The sequence below is a fragment of the Patagioenas fasciata genome, chromosome 2 (genome assembly GCF_037038585.1).
Source record: "Patagioenas fasciata isolate bPatFas1 chromosome 2, bPatFas1.hap1, whole genome shotgun sequence".
NCBI lineage: Eukaryota > Metazoa > Chordata > Aves > Columbiformes > Columbidae > Patagioenas > Patagioenas fasciata.
In genome coordinates this window covers 136,520,427-136,538,543 of record NC_092521.1, presented here as the reverse complement: position 1 = coordinate 136,538,543, position 18,117 = coordinate 136,520,427, and the positions used below count along the sequence as shown (strand labels likewise).

At 37.9% G+C, this 18,117-nt stretch overlaps 1 protein-coding gene across 1 annotated transcript in view; it reads right to left on the bottom strand.

The window, feature by feature from the left end:
- Nucleotides 1-218: 218 nt before the first annotated feature.
- MACC1 (MET transcriptional regulator MACC1) overlaps nucleotides 219-18,117 on the bottom strand; it is a 36,405-nt gene continuing 18,506 nt past the window's right edge. The window contains exons 2-5 of the mRNA XM_065833071.2: nucleotides 16,765-16,879; nucleotides 12,523-14,561; nucleotides 10,025-10,213; nucleotides 219-5,307 (exon numbers count right to left, since the gene is read on the bottom strand). Of these exons, the coding sequence (XP_065689143.1) occupies nucleotides 5,095-5,307; nucleotides 10,025-10,213; nucleotides 12,523-14,561; nucleotides 16,765-16,879 (2,556 nt within the window). The 3' untranslated portion in view covers nucleotides 219-5,094. The remainder of the gene's footprint in view (nucleotides 5,308-10,024; nucleotides 10,214-12,522; nucleotides 14,562-16,764; nucleotides 16,880-18,117) is intronic.

Sequence of the window (18,117 nt, the reverse complement as noted above, 5' to 3'; positions counted from 1 at the left end):
TACTTTTGTTTATGAACATGCTAAAAGGAGTGTACAATCAGCCTTTTTAGACACGGAATTTTTAAATGAAGAAAAATGTGCATAAAGGCACTGCTCATTTCCCTGGTATTAAACAGAACCATGATCTTTCACGACATAACTGTCTTTCTCTTCTCTGTGTTACAAAAACAAAATAAAATCCATGCAAGATGCCAGTGGACAATATTGTTTTCCTTTGTTTATTTTGTTTAAAAATATATACTGTAAGTTAAAAAAAATAGATAATATATATATATACATTGGCAACAAATATAAAATGGCACTTTCTGTACTAAGAATAATCACGAGTTATTTGAATAAGTATATCCTATACTGTCTGTAGTCATTTATTGCCAGCAGAACAGTCAGGAACAACAGTTATCACCCACACTGGACACTTTCTTTACATATCTAGGACCTCTCCAGAGAATTTAGTAGACTGGTTGGTGTCTCACACTAATATTCAGAATATCATTTGCTATATCCTGTTCCTGGGGGTTGAAATTCAACTCCACTTACCATTTCATTGACTTTTCATGAGCAATTTTCATAGCTATGACAAAAATAGAACAAAACAGCAAAGCTCTATGTTCCTATTTAGTTCAGCTCTTCATAGTTGAACAAGTTATTATTTGATGAAAAATCAGGATCACTGGGTTTAGCTGGGAACATGGTATTGCCATCTGCAGTTCTAAACAACAGGCTTTGTTATTTAGTAGGTCATTGTTGGCTACATTACTTACTGAGTCCAGAAGTACTTTAGGAGTAAGTCTTTAGAGTCAACTGAACACAGCAAAGCTGTTGTTCCTTTGAAGGTGCTTAGTGTTTGTTTTTCACAGAGATTAGTTTTATAGGAAGAATTTGTGAAAATCAGTCATTTTCACCAAAAACAAAACCAAAAAACAAAAAACACAAACCTAAGAGACACACTTCTCCCCATTTTTCTGGCCTTGGGAAGAAGGATGGCTGAAGCCTGCTCTGGTTTTATTCCCTGGAAAATTCCATGAAGTATGCTTCTCAACCTGCAGCCTTCTCTTGACATCCAACCTGCTGCCTGCACACTGGCTTAGGGAGTAGCCTTTTACTTATATTTTAGAAGAAACTTCTTTTCCCTTCCCTAAACCTCTGCTTCCCGAAAAAAAACAAGTGAAACCTAAGGAACTGAATCCTTCCCCAAACCCAAGTGGAAGACTGGAACTTATGTGAGGGAATAATTTGCCTTTTCTCTCCTGTCTTTCCTGTTATTAATTCAGAAATAAGTCACCACACTGTGCCATTAAATGACATGGTGCTGAGATGGCTCTGTACTGTAACAGGAATGGCTTCCAACTGCATTGAAAAAACAACATTTCTAGCATGAGTGACAGCTAGATTTTGCTTACTGCTGCTGCCCAGTGTGGAAAGTATCTGCCCCATTCAGGTGCAGCCAGACCCAAGGGAACCTTTTCCAGCTTTCATGGGTAGATGGAATAGCAAAGATATTGGTGCACTTATAAGTGTTTGTTTGCTTAAGAATTGTACGCATTCAAAGTTAGAAGGAGGGTGAAAGAGAGGGTGGTTTTTTTCTATCTACAGTTACAAAGGGAAATGGAACTGGCTGACACAACTCTTTTCCCCAAGCTACACAAAGAAATTGGGAAACCTGGAAACAGAGGGTCATTTAAGGCAAGGACCAGGGGCTGGTATTTTTCCTTTTCTCCTCCTCAGGAGTTGTTAATTTCATCCCACTTCACAGAAACCCAAGAAGGTATGTGTGCAGACTCATGGGAAAGCTGTTGTCTCTTGACAGGGTGGGAGGAAAGGAGAAAAGGTCAAGAACAGAGTGTGTTTACCAAAGCCATGTGCTCCTAGCTGTGTGCTGCTGCTGAGTGCAGCTGCTTCCACTCTCAGCTGGCATTTTGTGGTTTTGAATACTAGAGCACTAAATAAAATATGAGGTTTAAATACCTTTTTTTTTTTTTCAATATATCCAGTGTGGGCTGCTAAAGTAAACAGAATATATTGCACGAGTGCACATTTCATTCATATGAGCAGAAGCTTAAAGCAAAAACAGGGAACACAATTAGCAACCAAAGCCCACAGTCAAGGACCCTGGAGTATGGCACAACTACAAACAGATACAAATTCCCTTTTAAAGAAATCTACTTGGAGGACCAGTTGCATAATTCTGCAAGCTGAGGAGAACACTGACTCACTAAGTCAATATTTGCTAAACTTACTGGGCCAAATTCAACTCTCGCTCAAGACAGAAACAACTTTGCTGTTGTTTCACAGCAATGAGAGGGCCTGGCCATGAGAATAACGGGCAACAGCCTCTGCTCCCTAGGCACTTCTCATCCCGAGTTCCTGATCACTGACCACCTTTTCAGGATGGTTTATCCTTCAGCCTTGAAGTCTTTGGGCAGCTTGTCCTTCGTATTCGGTAGAATGGCACAACTGGGAATGGGTGCTTCTAAATAGCTTCCCGCCCACCTTTTTACTGGTAGTAATATTATAACAGGAAAATACAGGACTGAACTTAGATATTACTTTCTTTTTTCAACAGGGCATGCAGTAAACACATATTTACTAAAGGTAAGAAATTAATATGTGCAAAAAACAAATGGAAGCACACACCTGTTTCAGAAGCAGAAGTAAGCTGAGTTGCTTAGCTGTTGCAACCAGGTTAACAAGAAGGAAAGAAAAAAAAAAGGGTGGGTGCTTAACAGGGCTTTCAGTAAGAGAGCCTGGCCTGCCAGGATACGTGAAAATCAGCTGATGAGATAACATGGTGAAGCTGAAAGATTTTCTCTGTGATCTGCTCCAGTATTTCAGCTCTTAGGGAGCTAAAAAGTATTTCCCTGCAGTTTTAAGCAGGGAGATGGTGTGTGACCTCTTGCACCACTGCAAAATCCTGTTCAGGTTTCAGAGTGTCTGCTATAAGCAGGGGTTAGGGTGAAAGCAGCACCAATCTGGGTAGCCTGCAAAAAAATTTCCCTGGGAGTATGCAGTGGCATGTTGTAAATATTATTTTAAAGATTTTTTTTAAATTTAATGTCTACTTTTAATATTTATAATTTAAATATTTGAATTTATACTTTTACCTTTGGAAAAGCGTATTTTCAAATGAACCAGTACGCACCTTTTCCTTACCCAGCAGCACAAAAAAGAAAGACAACAGAGACTTTCTCTCCTTTGGGGGTCGAGAAGGAAGGAACAGTTGGTCTCTGCACAGAAGTACTGCTAACAAGAGAAAGGTATTTCATATTTTCTCTGCAGCTTGTTTTAAAACTGCACAGGGCAAGACATAAAACAGGTGCTAGCACCTAAAACAACAGGGAGCTCTAATAATCTGATTCCTTTTTCTATACCTTTCTTTGATCAGCAACACCAATTACTGTTCTGTGGGCTGAATTCCTTGTTCTGTTGCAAATCAGGAGCAAGTCCAGGAAGGCAGAAACTTGCACGCGTGCTAGTTCACTCATGCCCTCCTGCTAAAGGGTCTTTTGGTGAGTGAGCTTCCCCATTGCTGGAGCAAATGCTCTTTCCTCAGCCTCCTTCCTGAGCTATGCATGCTTTGGGAACGCTTAATGAAAGTAGAAAAAAAGGTAGGTCAAAGGAAAGGAGAGCGGAAGAAAAATGTTTACATGTTAAATCACAAGACCTCCCTCCTTAGAAGAGATCAACTGAAAAAACAGTGGAAGCACAGATTCTGAAATGGTACTTTGTGGTACTCCTGAAAGAATTTGCCTTTGGCTTGTCAGCTGCACCTGATAGCAGAACTCTAATTTTCAACTGGTTATCATGAGTATTTTCTGATGTTTCAGAATGAACATTGATCATAGATGTTCAGAATGTCTTTAACCTTCTAGATCTATCACTTAAATATATTTTTTAAATCTCATGAAAAAAAAAAATAAAATAGTTTGGTAGCCTGTAGCTATTATTCAGCCTGTACTTTCTGTATTTATAAGAAGCTACTCAGCTTTTTTTTGGTTGTATTTAAGCAGGGTTCTTTTTAAAAAATGTGACTAATGATAATTAATTGCTCCATAATAAATTAATCTAAAAAGCACCCAACTGACAACTGAGAAAATAATAGCCATCACTTATTAGTCTTCATATAGTAAGATAGAAGAAAATTATCAACAGAAGTGGGTATGAACTATCTACAGCCCTTGTATCTACAAAGCCATTCTTCCCTATTTACCTATTTAATAACAACAGAGTAGGAATAAGCAAATGATCAGAGGGATGGACAATGTACACCAAGAAGGCTTCCTGAATTTTCCTGAATTTCCACTCAGCAGAATCTAGACACATTTGCTGGAATTAAAACAAAACAAAACAAAAACCCCCAAAGCAACAAAAGCAACAACAACAAACAAAAAACCCAAACAAACAAAACAACAACAAAAAAAGAGACAACACAAACCTAGTCGGTTACATCAACAAACCAATCAAAACCAATCATCTTTGACCATTACATTGCCCATCTCTCTTCCAGTCTTCAAAAAAGACATCAGAAGCTGTTTTGGAAGGACTAAGCAGCATTTCCCAGGTGCAAATAACTGTTGAATTTCTATTTTGTGAGCAGATGAGATTAATTTTGTCCAAGTTGCGAATTAAAGTATCCTGAAGTTTTTTTTCTAGGCTAACCTGTACCCATTGATTTGGAGTTGAGGAGTTTGGATGCCAGTTAAAATAGTGTATTAAATACTTAGATTTTTTAATACCTCACACAAAACAATGTATATCTAGGCCCCACAGACTGAAACTCATCCATGTGTAGTTCTGTTTTTAAAACTGATTTCCACCTAGAAGTCAGTGCAATCAGAAATAGCTCCTTTTAGAAACTACCCTATAGAATTCAAGTCATTTTTGTTGACCTCACTAGTTTAATCCCCCACTCTTTTCTTATATATGCAGTAGCCATTAGCAAGCTCTGGTGATCTGTAGCTGGAACCATGGGGCTAAACTCAGTATCAGCTCACAGAAAACAAACTGCATTCTGTCCTGCTCTGCAAGCAACACTGAAACATAAATATCAGCACTACAGTTTCCCAAGTGATTTTTTCAAAAACATGTCTTGGTATCCTATTCTTCCTCCATTTTGGAGAAAGCACTTGCCCTTAAAACCTCCATGCAGTTCACAAGAATTAATGTCCCAGTTAACTCTCGCCAATGTTTTGTTACTGGGTTTTTTGTTTTATCCAAGGCTGATTGCAGGTCCTGTAAGACATCCCTGTAACTGTATCCATAATGGGCAGCCCACGTGTAGAGAAAGTCATATGCAGGTTTCCACATCATCTGAAAGTAACAGAAAAAATAAGAAGGTTTATTTGGAGAAATTGTATTATTGAGAAAGAAAAAAATAGCTAAAACTTTCAAATGGTAGAAACGTCACAAGAAAAAAAAAAAAGGAAATGAAAGAAAATAAGCATTTGATCCCTAGCCACACTAAAATATTTTTTCATAAAAGCACTTCATTTCTATGAAACTCTTAAATTCCTTAGAGGAGTAAATAATAGAAAGACAAATTCATCATTTAGGTCATTACCACCAAGTCAAAAGATATACCTGTCTGAAATTATAATTCAAAGAACAGGGGTGGCAGGAAAACACGTTTCCCTTTAGTCATTTTTGCAATGCATACACCCAGCAGCAGTTTCCCTGTTTGGAGTTTGACCGTGCTTTAATGGCTAATGCTTCCCTTTGTGTCATTAATCAACATCCCACTGTTCCCCTACTTAGCCTGAAACTTCTAAACTTCTTATCTTTACAAAAATGTTTTCTGGTAACAGTGGCAGGAATATAGCAGATAGTCTGTCTATAAAATCTCTGGTTTAGAAACAAACAAGCAAAAAACAACAAAAAAACCCAAAACAAAGCAAACAAACAAACCAAAAAACCCACGACACATACACTCCGAAAACAGGAGAGTCGAAAGCCTTTACAATTACTTTTTTAAAATCAGGACATACAATTTTAAAAGTGTCCTGCAAGAAACAAAGGAAATGAAGAGACAGGTTACCAGTGCTCCTTATTTCAAACTATAATATATTTATTTTATGCCAAATAAATATGGAGCAGATCCTTAGCAGGTGTAATCTGTCATTGGTCTAGTGACATTAATTAAGCCATGAAAGCGTGATTCAGATAGTAAGTAGGACTTACATCTTTTAAAATGCTGATGTCCAGAGTAAGTTTGCTCTGTTTACAAACAAAAGATTGTTTTCCCAGCTGCTGCTTTTCCAAATTTAACTTGAACGATCCACTTTCTATTTTTCAACTCCCCACTGACAACAAAGGCTTAGGCAAGAGCAATTGAGTTAGCAATTGCAGGGATGATGCACAAGACCACAAAGAAACACCTCACTTTCTTAAAACATACTGGCATTTGCAGTTTTAACAGAAACACATTTATACATAGTAATAAAAGCATATGGACTGATGTGTGCAAATTTATATATACATACACAGGTGATCAGAAAGTACAGACTTTTTTAGCATCTCTTTCTTTTAATGAAAGTGTTTTTCATGGTTCTGAAGGATAATTCAGAAGGAAATTGGTTATTTCCTCAATATAATCCCATTAATTTACAAATAATACATGACATAAAGCTCCACTTCCTTGATTTAAGCTTTATTTACTTGATCCCTTGAGTAACTGAGTAACGGGAGAAATTCTTTGCTCGTAGTTCTGAGCTTTTCTTCACATTTGGGCTAAGAACTCTCAACTTACCCCAAGACTGAGTCTATCATAGGTTCTGTAAACATCTCTCTTCTGCTGCCTTTCTCCCCCATCCCCAAACCCCATCAAACTCATATTCCCAGTAGCGTGTCTCACAGCCTGATTAGTCTGGCTTCTGCCTTTAGTTTAAGCCATAAAAAAAGTGGCTGTGCTTCCAGGGAAGGTTCTCATTTTAGGTCTACAGGTGGGAAGGGTATCGTCATTTACCCAAAACAAACGGTGCCTACTTCTCGCTTTAAGCAAGTCTATCATAGGTCATAACCATAAGGTTACAAATGGAGGAAAGAAAAATAATTTAGTGGTAGGTAGGAAGAAGGAGAGCGATTAATTATTTTATTTTATTAGACAGGCTATGTTGAAGAAGATTTTAATGTACTACTATAAATGCTAGATATTACAACATATTTTAATGAACTACGGCATCTCACCACTGTTACATTTATGCTAAGACCAGAGGGTTTCTGTATTCCTATTTTTAGCTTGATAACCAAGGTAGTCAAAAAGAGATACTGGGATTTCCTGATATTCTGCTGCTGGCCATGCCTTTTCTCTGTCTTCTGTTTGCTTTCCTTATACTCCTGTTAGACCATGATGTTTGAAGAATTAGGGTACGGCCTTCTGTCTTCACTGGAATGTGAAAAGACAGTGAGTGTGAAAAGATGCTATGCTTTGACTTATGCTGAAGGTCAGTCTGACACTGTGCAATCAGGGAATTGGCTGAAATTTGCCTAAAATACGAACCCTGGTTACCTTTACTCTGTCACAATTGATTTTTTCCTGGGATGAAAGAAATGAAAAAAAAAAAAAAAAAGGAAGGGGGAGGAGAAGGATGATCAAAAGCTTTACAAACTGGTCATCAGTGATACATGATCAATAGCAATAACCTACACAATCATCACACTGAACTAACATCACAAAACAGGCTTCTGAGACAGGTTCTTCTTCACACCCACATACTCTAATGCAGTGGATGAACTGAAGTGCATTTGACAGTCCTGAATTATGTCAAAGCAGATTTTCAGACAAAATATTAAATCAATGCAGCATCCTGGGCAAGTCTCATCTCAGCTGTGTGCATGAGTTTTCCCTCTGCTCCCACTGCCTCCACTGAGTAGGTAATAATAATACCTACATCCTCGGTAAAGTGATTTGGAATTTACTGATGAAAAGCACTTCAAAATCTAGGCACCAATTGTTATGTACCTCAGGTTGTCTCTGTCATCATCTGGGAGAAGATGTCTCCCACTAAGAAAAATATTAATTTTAAAAGCAATCAACAAATCAATCCTCTTGATGGTAGAACAGTCTTTCATAGGTAAAAAATTGGTTCACGTATTCAGATAATCCTCAATAATTAGTCAAAATTTATTACTCTGCCCTCTTTGTTTGTCTTCTTATTTTGACACCAACAACTACTATCAATGAGAAAGCTTTTCCACTAGAAAATTCCAGGTCAGGGTAAGATGGTTTAAATCAGGGTTCTCTTATACCTGCTAAGTAATTGTGAGGACCAGCAATCATTCTGAAATTAGTCAGACTAAAGCCAACCTTGTAACAATGCTGGGAGCATCTCCATACAGGTATGAATTTACACTGCATTACCTACATTTGTTTTGCCTCACTACTGAACAACATACACAAAACTTTATAAACAGTATTGCTTTCTCTGTGTGGAGGTTCAAATTCTCCAGGACACTGGGAAGTTCAGAGGTCAGAAGAAAGCACTGAACTAAGTAGAAAGTACTGAAATTTAGGGTTAGATTCACAGGACAGTGGGGATGCTGAGTGTCCATGTGACAAACCAGTGCTAGAAACCTAGTTTGCTTTGAACTCACACTTGTATGGACAAGCACTGTTACAAGGCTCACACTAAACCAATAAATTGTCCATTGGACCATCCTAAACCTTGAGAAAGGCACAAAAATAAAGCAAAATTCTGAGCTTTGTATGCTTATTGAATGTTCTCTTGAAAAAAACAGAACATTCTCTATTACTGGATTTTTTTTAGTGATTTTGACAGTACTATCTTCTGGCAGCAGACACTCTCTGAAAGGTGATGAATCTTGTAGGTGGTTTATCATAAAAATAACATAAAAAATTCTGGAAGACAAAAGAATAGACTGTATGAGGCAGAAGATGGGCTTCATGTAAATATACACCCATTTAAAACAATAATGGGGGGATGATAGTACAAGAAGGAGAGTAGAGCCTGAGTGTAAGCACTCAAAGCAGAAAGGTCAGCTTGAGCATCAGTCAGCAGCAGTTATAAAAGAGGGTGTCCAGTGTAAAACCCAGTCTGGGACCTAGATGTCATTGGCACATAACTCTGTAACTCTGTGGGAACAGTGGATCTACTGTATGCTTTGGTCTTGAAGTAAGAGTAGAGAAACGCAGGGAGTAACTTGGCTGCCCAGGAAAAGTTGTGCCAGGAGCACAGGCTGGCCTTCGGTGTGAATCAGGGCCTACCGTAAGTCTTGTGACATATCTGACATTGCATGGATGCCATGGCTACTCTCTAGGGACCTCAAATGGCACTAGAGATAATTAGGCACCTAAACTGCTCCTTAGATGCATATGCACTAAAATACATCTGGGAGGACAACTTGACTTTTACTTAGATCTCATACTTCTATATGAGGAGAGTGCTTTCCAAAGGAAGATAAATAGTGTGACCTACCTGACAGGCTATGAAATTAGAACATGGATTTGCCATGTTCATGTAATAGGACAGAAGTGGAATTGGTATCAGAGCTTCCAACCTCTTGTCATGCTACTTAAGCTAAATGATGACAAACATTATACAAGCGCAGAAAATAAAAGTGTTCATGGTGGAGATAAGCCTCCTTTTAGTGGAAAGAGCTAAAGCTATGTTTAGGGTAATTTGAAATGGCTCCTGCAAGGACTAGATGGTCTTCCTCACTGTGTCTAGAAATTACACCAGAGGAGTAAGATTAACAAGCGGACAGGACAATAAGAAGGGACTGAAAGTGGGCCTACAGGTGGGAGCAAAAAGCTCATGCTCAAGACAGAGACCAGGACATCCACAGCAAATTAATTGGCCACAATTACACTGAACAACTGGCCTCAATGGAACCTCTAAACAATTACAAGCAAAACGTGGTGAGAATCCCTCGCATTGAAGGGCTTATAAATTAAATAACAAGGCCAAACTGCAAAAGGAATGAAGTACACAAAGCAAAGAAGAAGGAAGGGGCCTTGGCTGTGTTCGTGCAGATGAGAAAGTGTGCACACACTGTGACACCAGAGCCTTACCTCCAGAGCTACTGCTCCATTTTTCCCTTGGTGGGGTTTTTCATAGGCCTCGATTTGCTGCTTTGTGAGCCGGGCTAGCTTCTCCGCAAGCTCCCGCCAGTATTTGCCAAGCTTGACAGCTGAAGTCAAAATGATGGTGTCCTGAGTAAGACGTGCCACTAATCCCTGGCAATCTATTTTCAAAAGTGCCTGCAACAATAATTTACATTAGTGTTCCTTCACCAGTAATTACAAACAGATTATCATTTATTTTTATAGCACTACTCTGCATTTCTAAGCAGACAAGAAGGCTTTTTGTCTATTTTTTGTCCTTACAAAGATATAAATATATATATATATATTTTTTTTTTTTCCTAGAAAAGGTGTTGCCAACAGTGTCATAGGAAAACTGTGTACAAGCTTAAGAAAAAAATTGAGCTGGCATTCAGCTGCTTCAGCATTCCGGTGTCACATGGATCCTGCCAAGCTTACAGATCCTGAAGGAAAAAATTGTTTCTCCAATGAAAATATTTGGAACATCAAATTTAGGTGCTTAAAAATGTGACATGAAACTTGAAAATGAAGCTAAAGCACTATCATACTAAGGTGTGGTCATTCATCTACTGCTTTTCTGAAAAATCATTTATTACATTGGCCAGCACCTTTTGACTTAGTCCTCCCACAGAACTGATAATTTCCTGACAATTAAGCAGAAATGCAAGTGTAAATCTCTTCCTTCCCCCTTGCCAAATGAACTTTTAATAAACAAATTAAAATGTTTCCAGGAGTGAAACCCTCAAATGCAGATGTGTTGCATTCTCTTTCCTTTATTTGTTTGGATAAGAGCTATAGAGAAAAATAGGTGCTTTTTCTTTCTTCTCAAATTAACAGCAAAATGTTCCACTGTAAATGTTGACTTTTTCTGTGAAAGATCAAGAACAAAATCCAGAAGTTTTCCTTGGTTTTTAGATACTGATTTTTAATAAAATATCAAGCATTTCTGCAGAAATCAGAGATTTGTGTGATTTATTATAGAACAGTTTTCCATAAAAATCCTCATAGCAAACAATAGAACTTTTGATAGGCACAGTAGTGAGAAGCAGACTATAGTGTACAGTACCAAATCCCCTTTACTTTGGCAAAGTGGAGACAAGGTTGTTCAGTTTGGCTTTGTTCTGATAATCAAGAACATAAAAATAGACTATAGATTCATTGAAAGAAATAACCAGTAAATTCTAACTGAAAGTGACATGGATGACATCTAGCTTCAAGTCTAGCTTTACAAACACAGGGACCGGCATTGGCACTTCACAGCTCAAAATCATACACTTCTCAACAAAATGGGACATCTTGTTAATCTAATTAAGCCCCACTTTTGCCTGTTCTATAATGAACTCTGTTTCACTGTATTGAATTAAAAATTTTTATAATTTTCACCTCAGCTTTTTGTACAGAGGCACTGCAGACTAAACTGTACTTCATACCTGTTCACTTTTATTCCACAGTTTAATGCAGTCTTAAGAGTTGTAAGTAGCCACTGCTACTAAAATTTTCTGAACCCTGCTGAAATTGCTGTCAGCACTTCGAAGGGGACAGAGTAGTTATAAGAAGTAAACCCCATGAAGGTTTACAATTCAGGACAAATGAAAGGCTACAATATGAATTTTTAAACATCCTTTTTTCGTAATACTTTATTTTCATATCACAAATATAATTCTCTTCTGTTCCTAAATAGGCTGGTAGACTTTTCAGTCAGAGCCAGGGTAGTATTGAGCAATCATTAATTCCAAATTAATTTGTGCACTGATCTGTAAGTAAATTAAGACGTTGAACAATGCAGCCTATTACCTGGAAGCATTTAGAATAAAACCATTTTCGATTTATATGTAACAGTATTGAATCACATAGAAGTTGTCCAGCGGCTTACAAACGAGGCCCATGAAAACACATAAGGGCAATATTGCAAGTATTTCAGTAAGTTGCTACAACATTGACTAAGAAGTTGTCATATATGGAGAGAAAACCATGTCTTCAACCTGTGGATCAGGACATTCTTGCTTTAAAAATATGAAGCTAACATAGACCTCAGGGTACACAAAGTATATAAATAATGGAGTTTCCACACGATCAAGTTACTAAATACTTCACAATGGGAATGTCAATTGCTCAGGGAAGCAATTTACCATGGTGACTTCCCTGACAAAATACAAAGCTATTTCATTCAAGGCTGTTTAAAAACAAACAAACAAAAAAAAGTCAACTCAGTCAACATACTAAATGAGCAGAGCTCACAGAACATTTATAGAGCAATCTTTAGAATTAATTCATCAAAGTATTATTCTTCATGAGAGTCTGGACATATTTTCCATCTATAGGTGTCTATAACTTTTAGTAGTATGTTCTGGTTTGTAAAGATTCCCACAGAGGTATAGGACCATGTTTTCTTGTTCACGTATTACTATTAAGTAGCTTCTTGGCAATGCAGTCCCAATAACCAAGTTAATTCGTGCAATACTTACAACAATGAGCTCATAAAGAAACAGTCTTTTTTTTTTGTTAGCATGGCAGTCTTCCTTCATCCTCTTCACTACATGTGCAACTCTTTCTGATTCTTTATCAGCATGTGCCACATTAAAGTCATCTAAAGACAAGTGTGAGTATCCTAGCACCTCAGCCAAAGCTCTCCAGTCATAAACACTCTCTGCTACTGTAGACAGAACTACTGAGTAGATGTAAGTCAATTTTTTGAATGGCAATGCAATTTGTTCAACAAGATTCCTGGTTGTTAGCTCACTGTCAGCAGTGTCCATGGCTTGTTCTTTGGAAATTACTTTTATGTTTTTGCAATGTACAAGACCAATCTTTCTTCTGAGAATGCCTACGTACCACTCTTTTATTTTAGTTTGTCCAATGGCTTTTACTTTATCTTCACCAAGAAGTGCTATTGTGTCCCCTTTAAAATATTCTAGCAAATAGTCAATCTTATTTTGACGTAACACAGTTTTCAAAGCCACTCCATAAGTATTAACACTCAAAGTTTTATCTTGAAACTTTGGATATTTAACTGTTGGTATTAAAAGCAAAGGTGCAGACTTGATTTCTTTACGGTTTTGTAAGCGTTTTGGCCTATTGATAATTCCACTCAATTTTGGAGCTGGGTCAGGACTTGTAACATGGAACTGTGTCACTTGGCTACTTTTTAAGACTTTAATCTGAACGAGGAAAACAAAGAAATGCATCTCCCTACATCCAAGCATGGAAAACAGGAATTGTTGGCGGACCATTTCACCACTTTTCAGCTCCTCCTCTTTTATATTTTTGCTTTGGTCTTCTGTCTTCACTTCAAAATCTGGATCACAGGATATCAAAGAAATGTTTAGATCTTGTGGCTTTTCAAGCAGAAATGTATGTTTTCCCCACAGCTGAAACACAACAGGAGGCATATTTTTCCCTCCCTTTTTTATGTCACAAATTGTGAGTTTTCCTGGAATGTAGTTGTGACCAAAGACTGTAAAAACTGCTGTAAAAGACGGATGAATGTATTTGGGACCATAAATTCCAACTGAGACCATTCTATGAACATAGTCCCAGACGTGAGTTGCTGGAGGCTGGATTTTGTTTGCTTGTATGACAATCACAGCATACATCACATGACTTAGGTCCGTTAGCTTCACTTGTATGGTATCTTGATAAGTGTAGCAATTCTCTAACTTCTTAAAAGGCCCTTCTTTATTGAGACTAAAAAAACACACCATTTCACTCATAACTTGGCTGAATGGATCATTCTTCACTTTAGCTGCAACTTTCACCTCTAGGAAAATTGCTTCCCTCGTGTTGAGGTTGCTCAGCGTAAGTTCTATTAGAGGGCTTACAGTGCTAGACAGCACATTGTTAAATGATGATGGAGGGTTAAGGATAGCCTTTAAACCAACTTCTTGGAATTCCCCAGGTAATACATGACCCACAGGGACATGAACGTTGATATCTGAGTCAGGTAGCTGTACTGAACCGCCTTCATAATTTAGTTTACAAACTACATGAATGTCTGTAGCTTGCGTTTGTGCCCATCCAGGACTATGGCTCATGGCTTCTAAATCTAGGCAAGACCGAGTAAGTTGTCGATGACTCAACCAAGCCATCTTGTAGGCTTCACGGTCTTTTTGAAGCCATGTCATATCCCAAGCTATAGTTTTTTGAGGTGTTGTCTCGTGAGGAGTAAATCTTCTGTGTTCAACAATATCCAGGAAGTCAGAGACACTCTTGGATCGTCCAGATCTTCTTGTTGAAGTCTTTCTTAGAAGACAATCGATATCTAGCTCATCACCTGAGGAAGCCAAAGAATCCCTGTTGGTAGAAGCTTTAGAGAACAAATAGGGTTTTTCTTTTAAGATTGAAAGGTATTTATTATTTTCATTTCTATTTGAAGCGGCTATATCATGTACGAAAGGGTTGGAGGCTGACAGTTCATTCCAGAAAGGATTAGTATTGGAAACAGCACGGGCGTGTTTGAACACATCAGACCAGTCAATATCCAAATCCAGTTTACGTTCATTGACATCTGTTTGAAAGAAAAAACAGAAGCATTTCCTAAAGCACAGAAACTTGAGGCATTCCATTCATTTCCAATTGATTGTCTGTTAAGCTAACAGGTGACTAAATTTATGTTCCTAAAATACATTTAGATCATTTATATATTTCTCCTTCAGGTTTTTAAACAGTATCAATATTGACTTCTAAGTAGCATTAAGAACCTTCGCTAATAGAAAGTGTCCTAACAAATCAGTGCTGAAGGATGTAAAGCATCTTCTGTGAGGTGCTGACAATTATCAATTCCTACAACTGTAAATTGGCATCAAGCGTGCTAATGTCCCATAAGGTTTAAACCTTTACATCCCAGTAATCTTTGGCCTCTTACAAAATGCTGTGGATTTCTTTCCTTTGTGTCTAACTCTCTGCAAAGATTAAACAACTACTGTTTCATTTTTCAAACACTGTAGACAGTGCAGATAAATTTATTATTCAGGATTACTTTTCAAGCTATTACACATGCATTTAAATGATAACAACACTCTCACAATTTACCTGGTTGTGTGGGATTTGTTATATTAGCTTTCCTTTTTAAAAAATAGCATCACATATGAAGTCTTATACAATTTGAAATTGGAGAGAAATGTTTTTGTGGCTACTAACTTTTCTGAGATTGCACTTAAATAGACAAATAGAGGTGCATAAGTGGTATTTAATATGCTTTCTATTAAAATTACTCAGCAATTACAGCAATGTCTCTATGTTCTGAAGGCAAGATGTCCTTAGATTTTATATTGATAACTGTTCATAGAAGCCAGTTTATAGGTTGATTAAGATTCACACTTCTTGCAATTAATAGAGCATCTGCAACTTTTTGTGCTAAGGGTTTCTCCTACTTCAGTTTGACATCATTTTTCTATATACATCCTTGTGAAGAACTATAATTTGAGAGGGAAAATTCAGCTTTTCTATTCTTTCAGCCTATCCTTCATTATTACACTTTCCGTAGTACCTTCCATCTCCAAGGTTACTAATTATTGCTCAATCGCAAGCATGACAGTGCATTCAGGCACAAAAAGGAAAAAAAGTTGTTACTTTTTTCTTGATTTGTCATGAGTTGTGGCAAAAACCACTGTGGAGTTTCTCCACAGTTCCAGAAAAGTCCCAGTTTGCAAGAACCAAAGTGAAATTTACCCAGTTCCGTGCTGCCCATCTGAAAGGCTCTAGTGTTGTCTTGACAAAAGCCTTCCAGGTGAGCTGCTGGGGTAGTGAACTCCGGGACATCCTCCTCCTGCTCAGGCACTTGTCCTTGGCCAGGGCCACCAGACGGGGCTGATCTGCTCAAGTACCAGCTGAAAAGTCCTTTCGATTCTGTCCATAGGCTAAAAGCTTTCCATGGGCTGTGGTGTTACTACAGTCAAATCATTATTGTCTATTATAAATTAAATTAATTAATCCCAAAAGAAATGTTCAAGGTTTTATTTGTTTGTTTCCTCATCCTAAAGGTTTTTTTTCTACAAGAAAAGTCTGAGCAGGAAAGTCTAGCAGACCTTGAGTCACTAGGCTGGATGCTTCCACATGTCAATGTAACAGCACAGATTACTTGGGTGCAGGAGGTCAGCAAGGAAATAATTCCTGCTCCCCAAGTCACACAGCAAGTGCCAGGTTCACTGTTAGTCATATCTACTACTGGACAAAAAGCTAAGAGAATGCCTATCTTGTGGAGGGGAATGTTTTCTTAACTTTTGGGTTAAAATATCGATGAGAATAAATCAACTTTGCTAAGACTCCAGTTTTTTAAATGGGCTAACTCCAAAATTACCTTGCTTTTCTGATTCTTAAAACCCCAAATTCATGTAGTTTGGCTAAGAATTCCCTCTTCTCTTTCCAGTCTCAACCCCCAGTGAACATACCCTAAATAGCATTTATTCATGTAAAGTTAATGATTCCAGGTCTTCCTCCCAACCTGCCTGACCCACATTTGCCACAGCAGGGGACAGAGGACTTCTCTTATATGCCAGTAAGTTTCTGCTAGGGGACCCCATGAAAACCCCTTGTGTTCTGACTCCAGAAAAATCTATAATGGACTGAGTAGTGCAATACACAAGCAATACAATAAAATAATGTAGAGGCATTTACGGAGTAACTGTAGCTCTTAACACTATCGAGACTTTTGCAGAAATACAGACTTTAGGTAGAGAGCCTTAGTATAGGAAATAGCAGAGGAGACGTACTGTAGCTGGCTGAAGGTGTCCTGTCATCCACATCAATCAAAGTCCCCTCTGACCTGCTCCGTGGAATCTCTCCACAGGTTAGGGAATCTGTTCCACTACTGGAAGTGCTTTCCTCCTAGGAAACAGTTAAACATATAAAACATCATCAAATATCCAACTGGAAAAGGGGAAAATGTTGAAGAATAATGGAGCTTTGCTGCTGTGCTGTAATACAAATGAAGAAAAAAGTGAAGTTATGGTTTATGACTAAATTTATGGAGTCTGCTCAAGAGCATGAAAATCCTGAGTCTTACTAATTTGCAGCAAAAACACCAGATGCTACAGCTACAGTACAATATAGTACCCAAACCCACAGTGAAGTCCAATAACTCACATAACTAAACATCTTGCAATTGGAACTGAGACAACTGTACAACAACTTCCATTCAGGAGGACTAGAATAAAAACTTTCTTTTTAAAAAAAATCAACATAATAATTCCTGTTTTCAGATAAATTTTACTAGAATGACTAAAAGGGAAGAACTAGATCTGTTACTTTGCCAATTAATACAAAGTATTTCCAATCCTTTTTACTTTATTATTCTTCCTATACTCTTCCCTGAGAGACCATCAGGTCAGATTTTCCTTTTAGTCTGTACAAGAATGACTTAAAGTACCATTCCTCAGGGCCCATGACAGTACAGCAGCAACCCAAGAGAGCATATTCAGGTCTCTCCTCTTCCTTGTTCTGGCTACAAGAAGCTCTGTTTGGTTTTGATGTCATTTGCATGTGGACACATGAGGACTGTAAACCAGATGCTATGGGTGAAAGAGTCAACAACAACCCTATCTCAAGGGTAGGGCAGGAGGAGCATCTGTGTCTCTGAAGCAGAAACTGGAGGAAATACAATCTTGTGGACCTTTTTGTGCAGGAGAGCTCATTAAACTAGTGCTGTAAACCAAGAGACCACTCAGTGACTTTCCTAGGATCCTCTCACTGATCCTGGACATAGCAGGGTATAAATGCTGATGGACAATAGATACAGTAATATATGTGGTTAAACATAAAAGAAAAACAATCAAACAGACCAACAACAAAACACAGCAACAACAAGAGAAAGTTTAAAACACCAGAAAATTTTTTAGGTCCATCGAGAGGATGCAATAGTCAGTTTTGTTCAGGAGTCTGAAACACTGCAGCCTGTTACTTCTGCAGCCAGAATTGCAGCCTATGCAGATCTCAAGTTATCACATATAAAATGGAGAAAAAAAAAAAAATGTCTTGGGTCTGGTCTCACTGTGGCTGTACGAAAAAAGAATTTCCAGTTACAGTTCTAGGAGGTGAGTTGTATCAAATCGTCACTGAATAGAAAC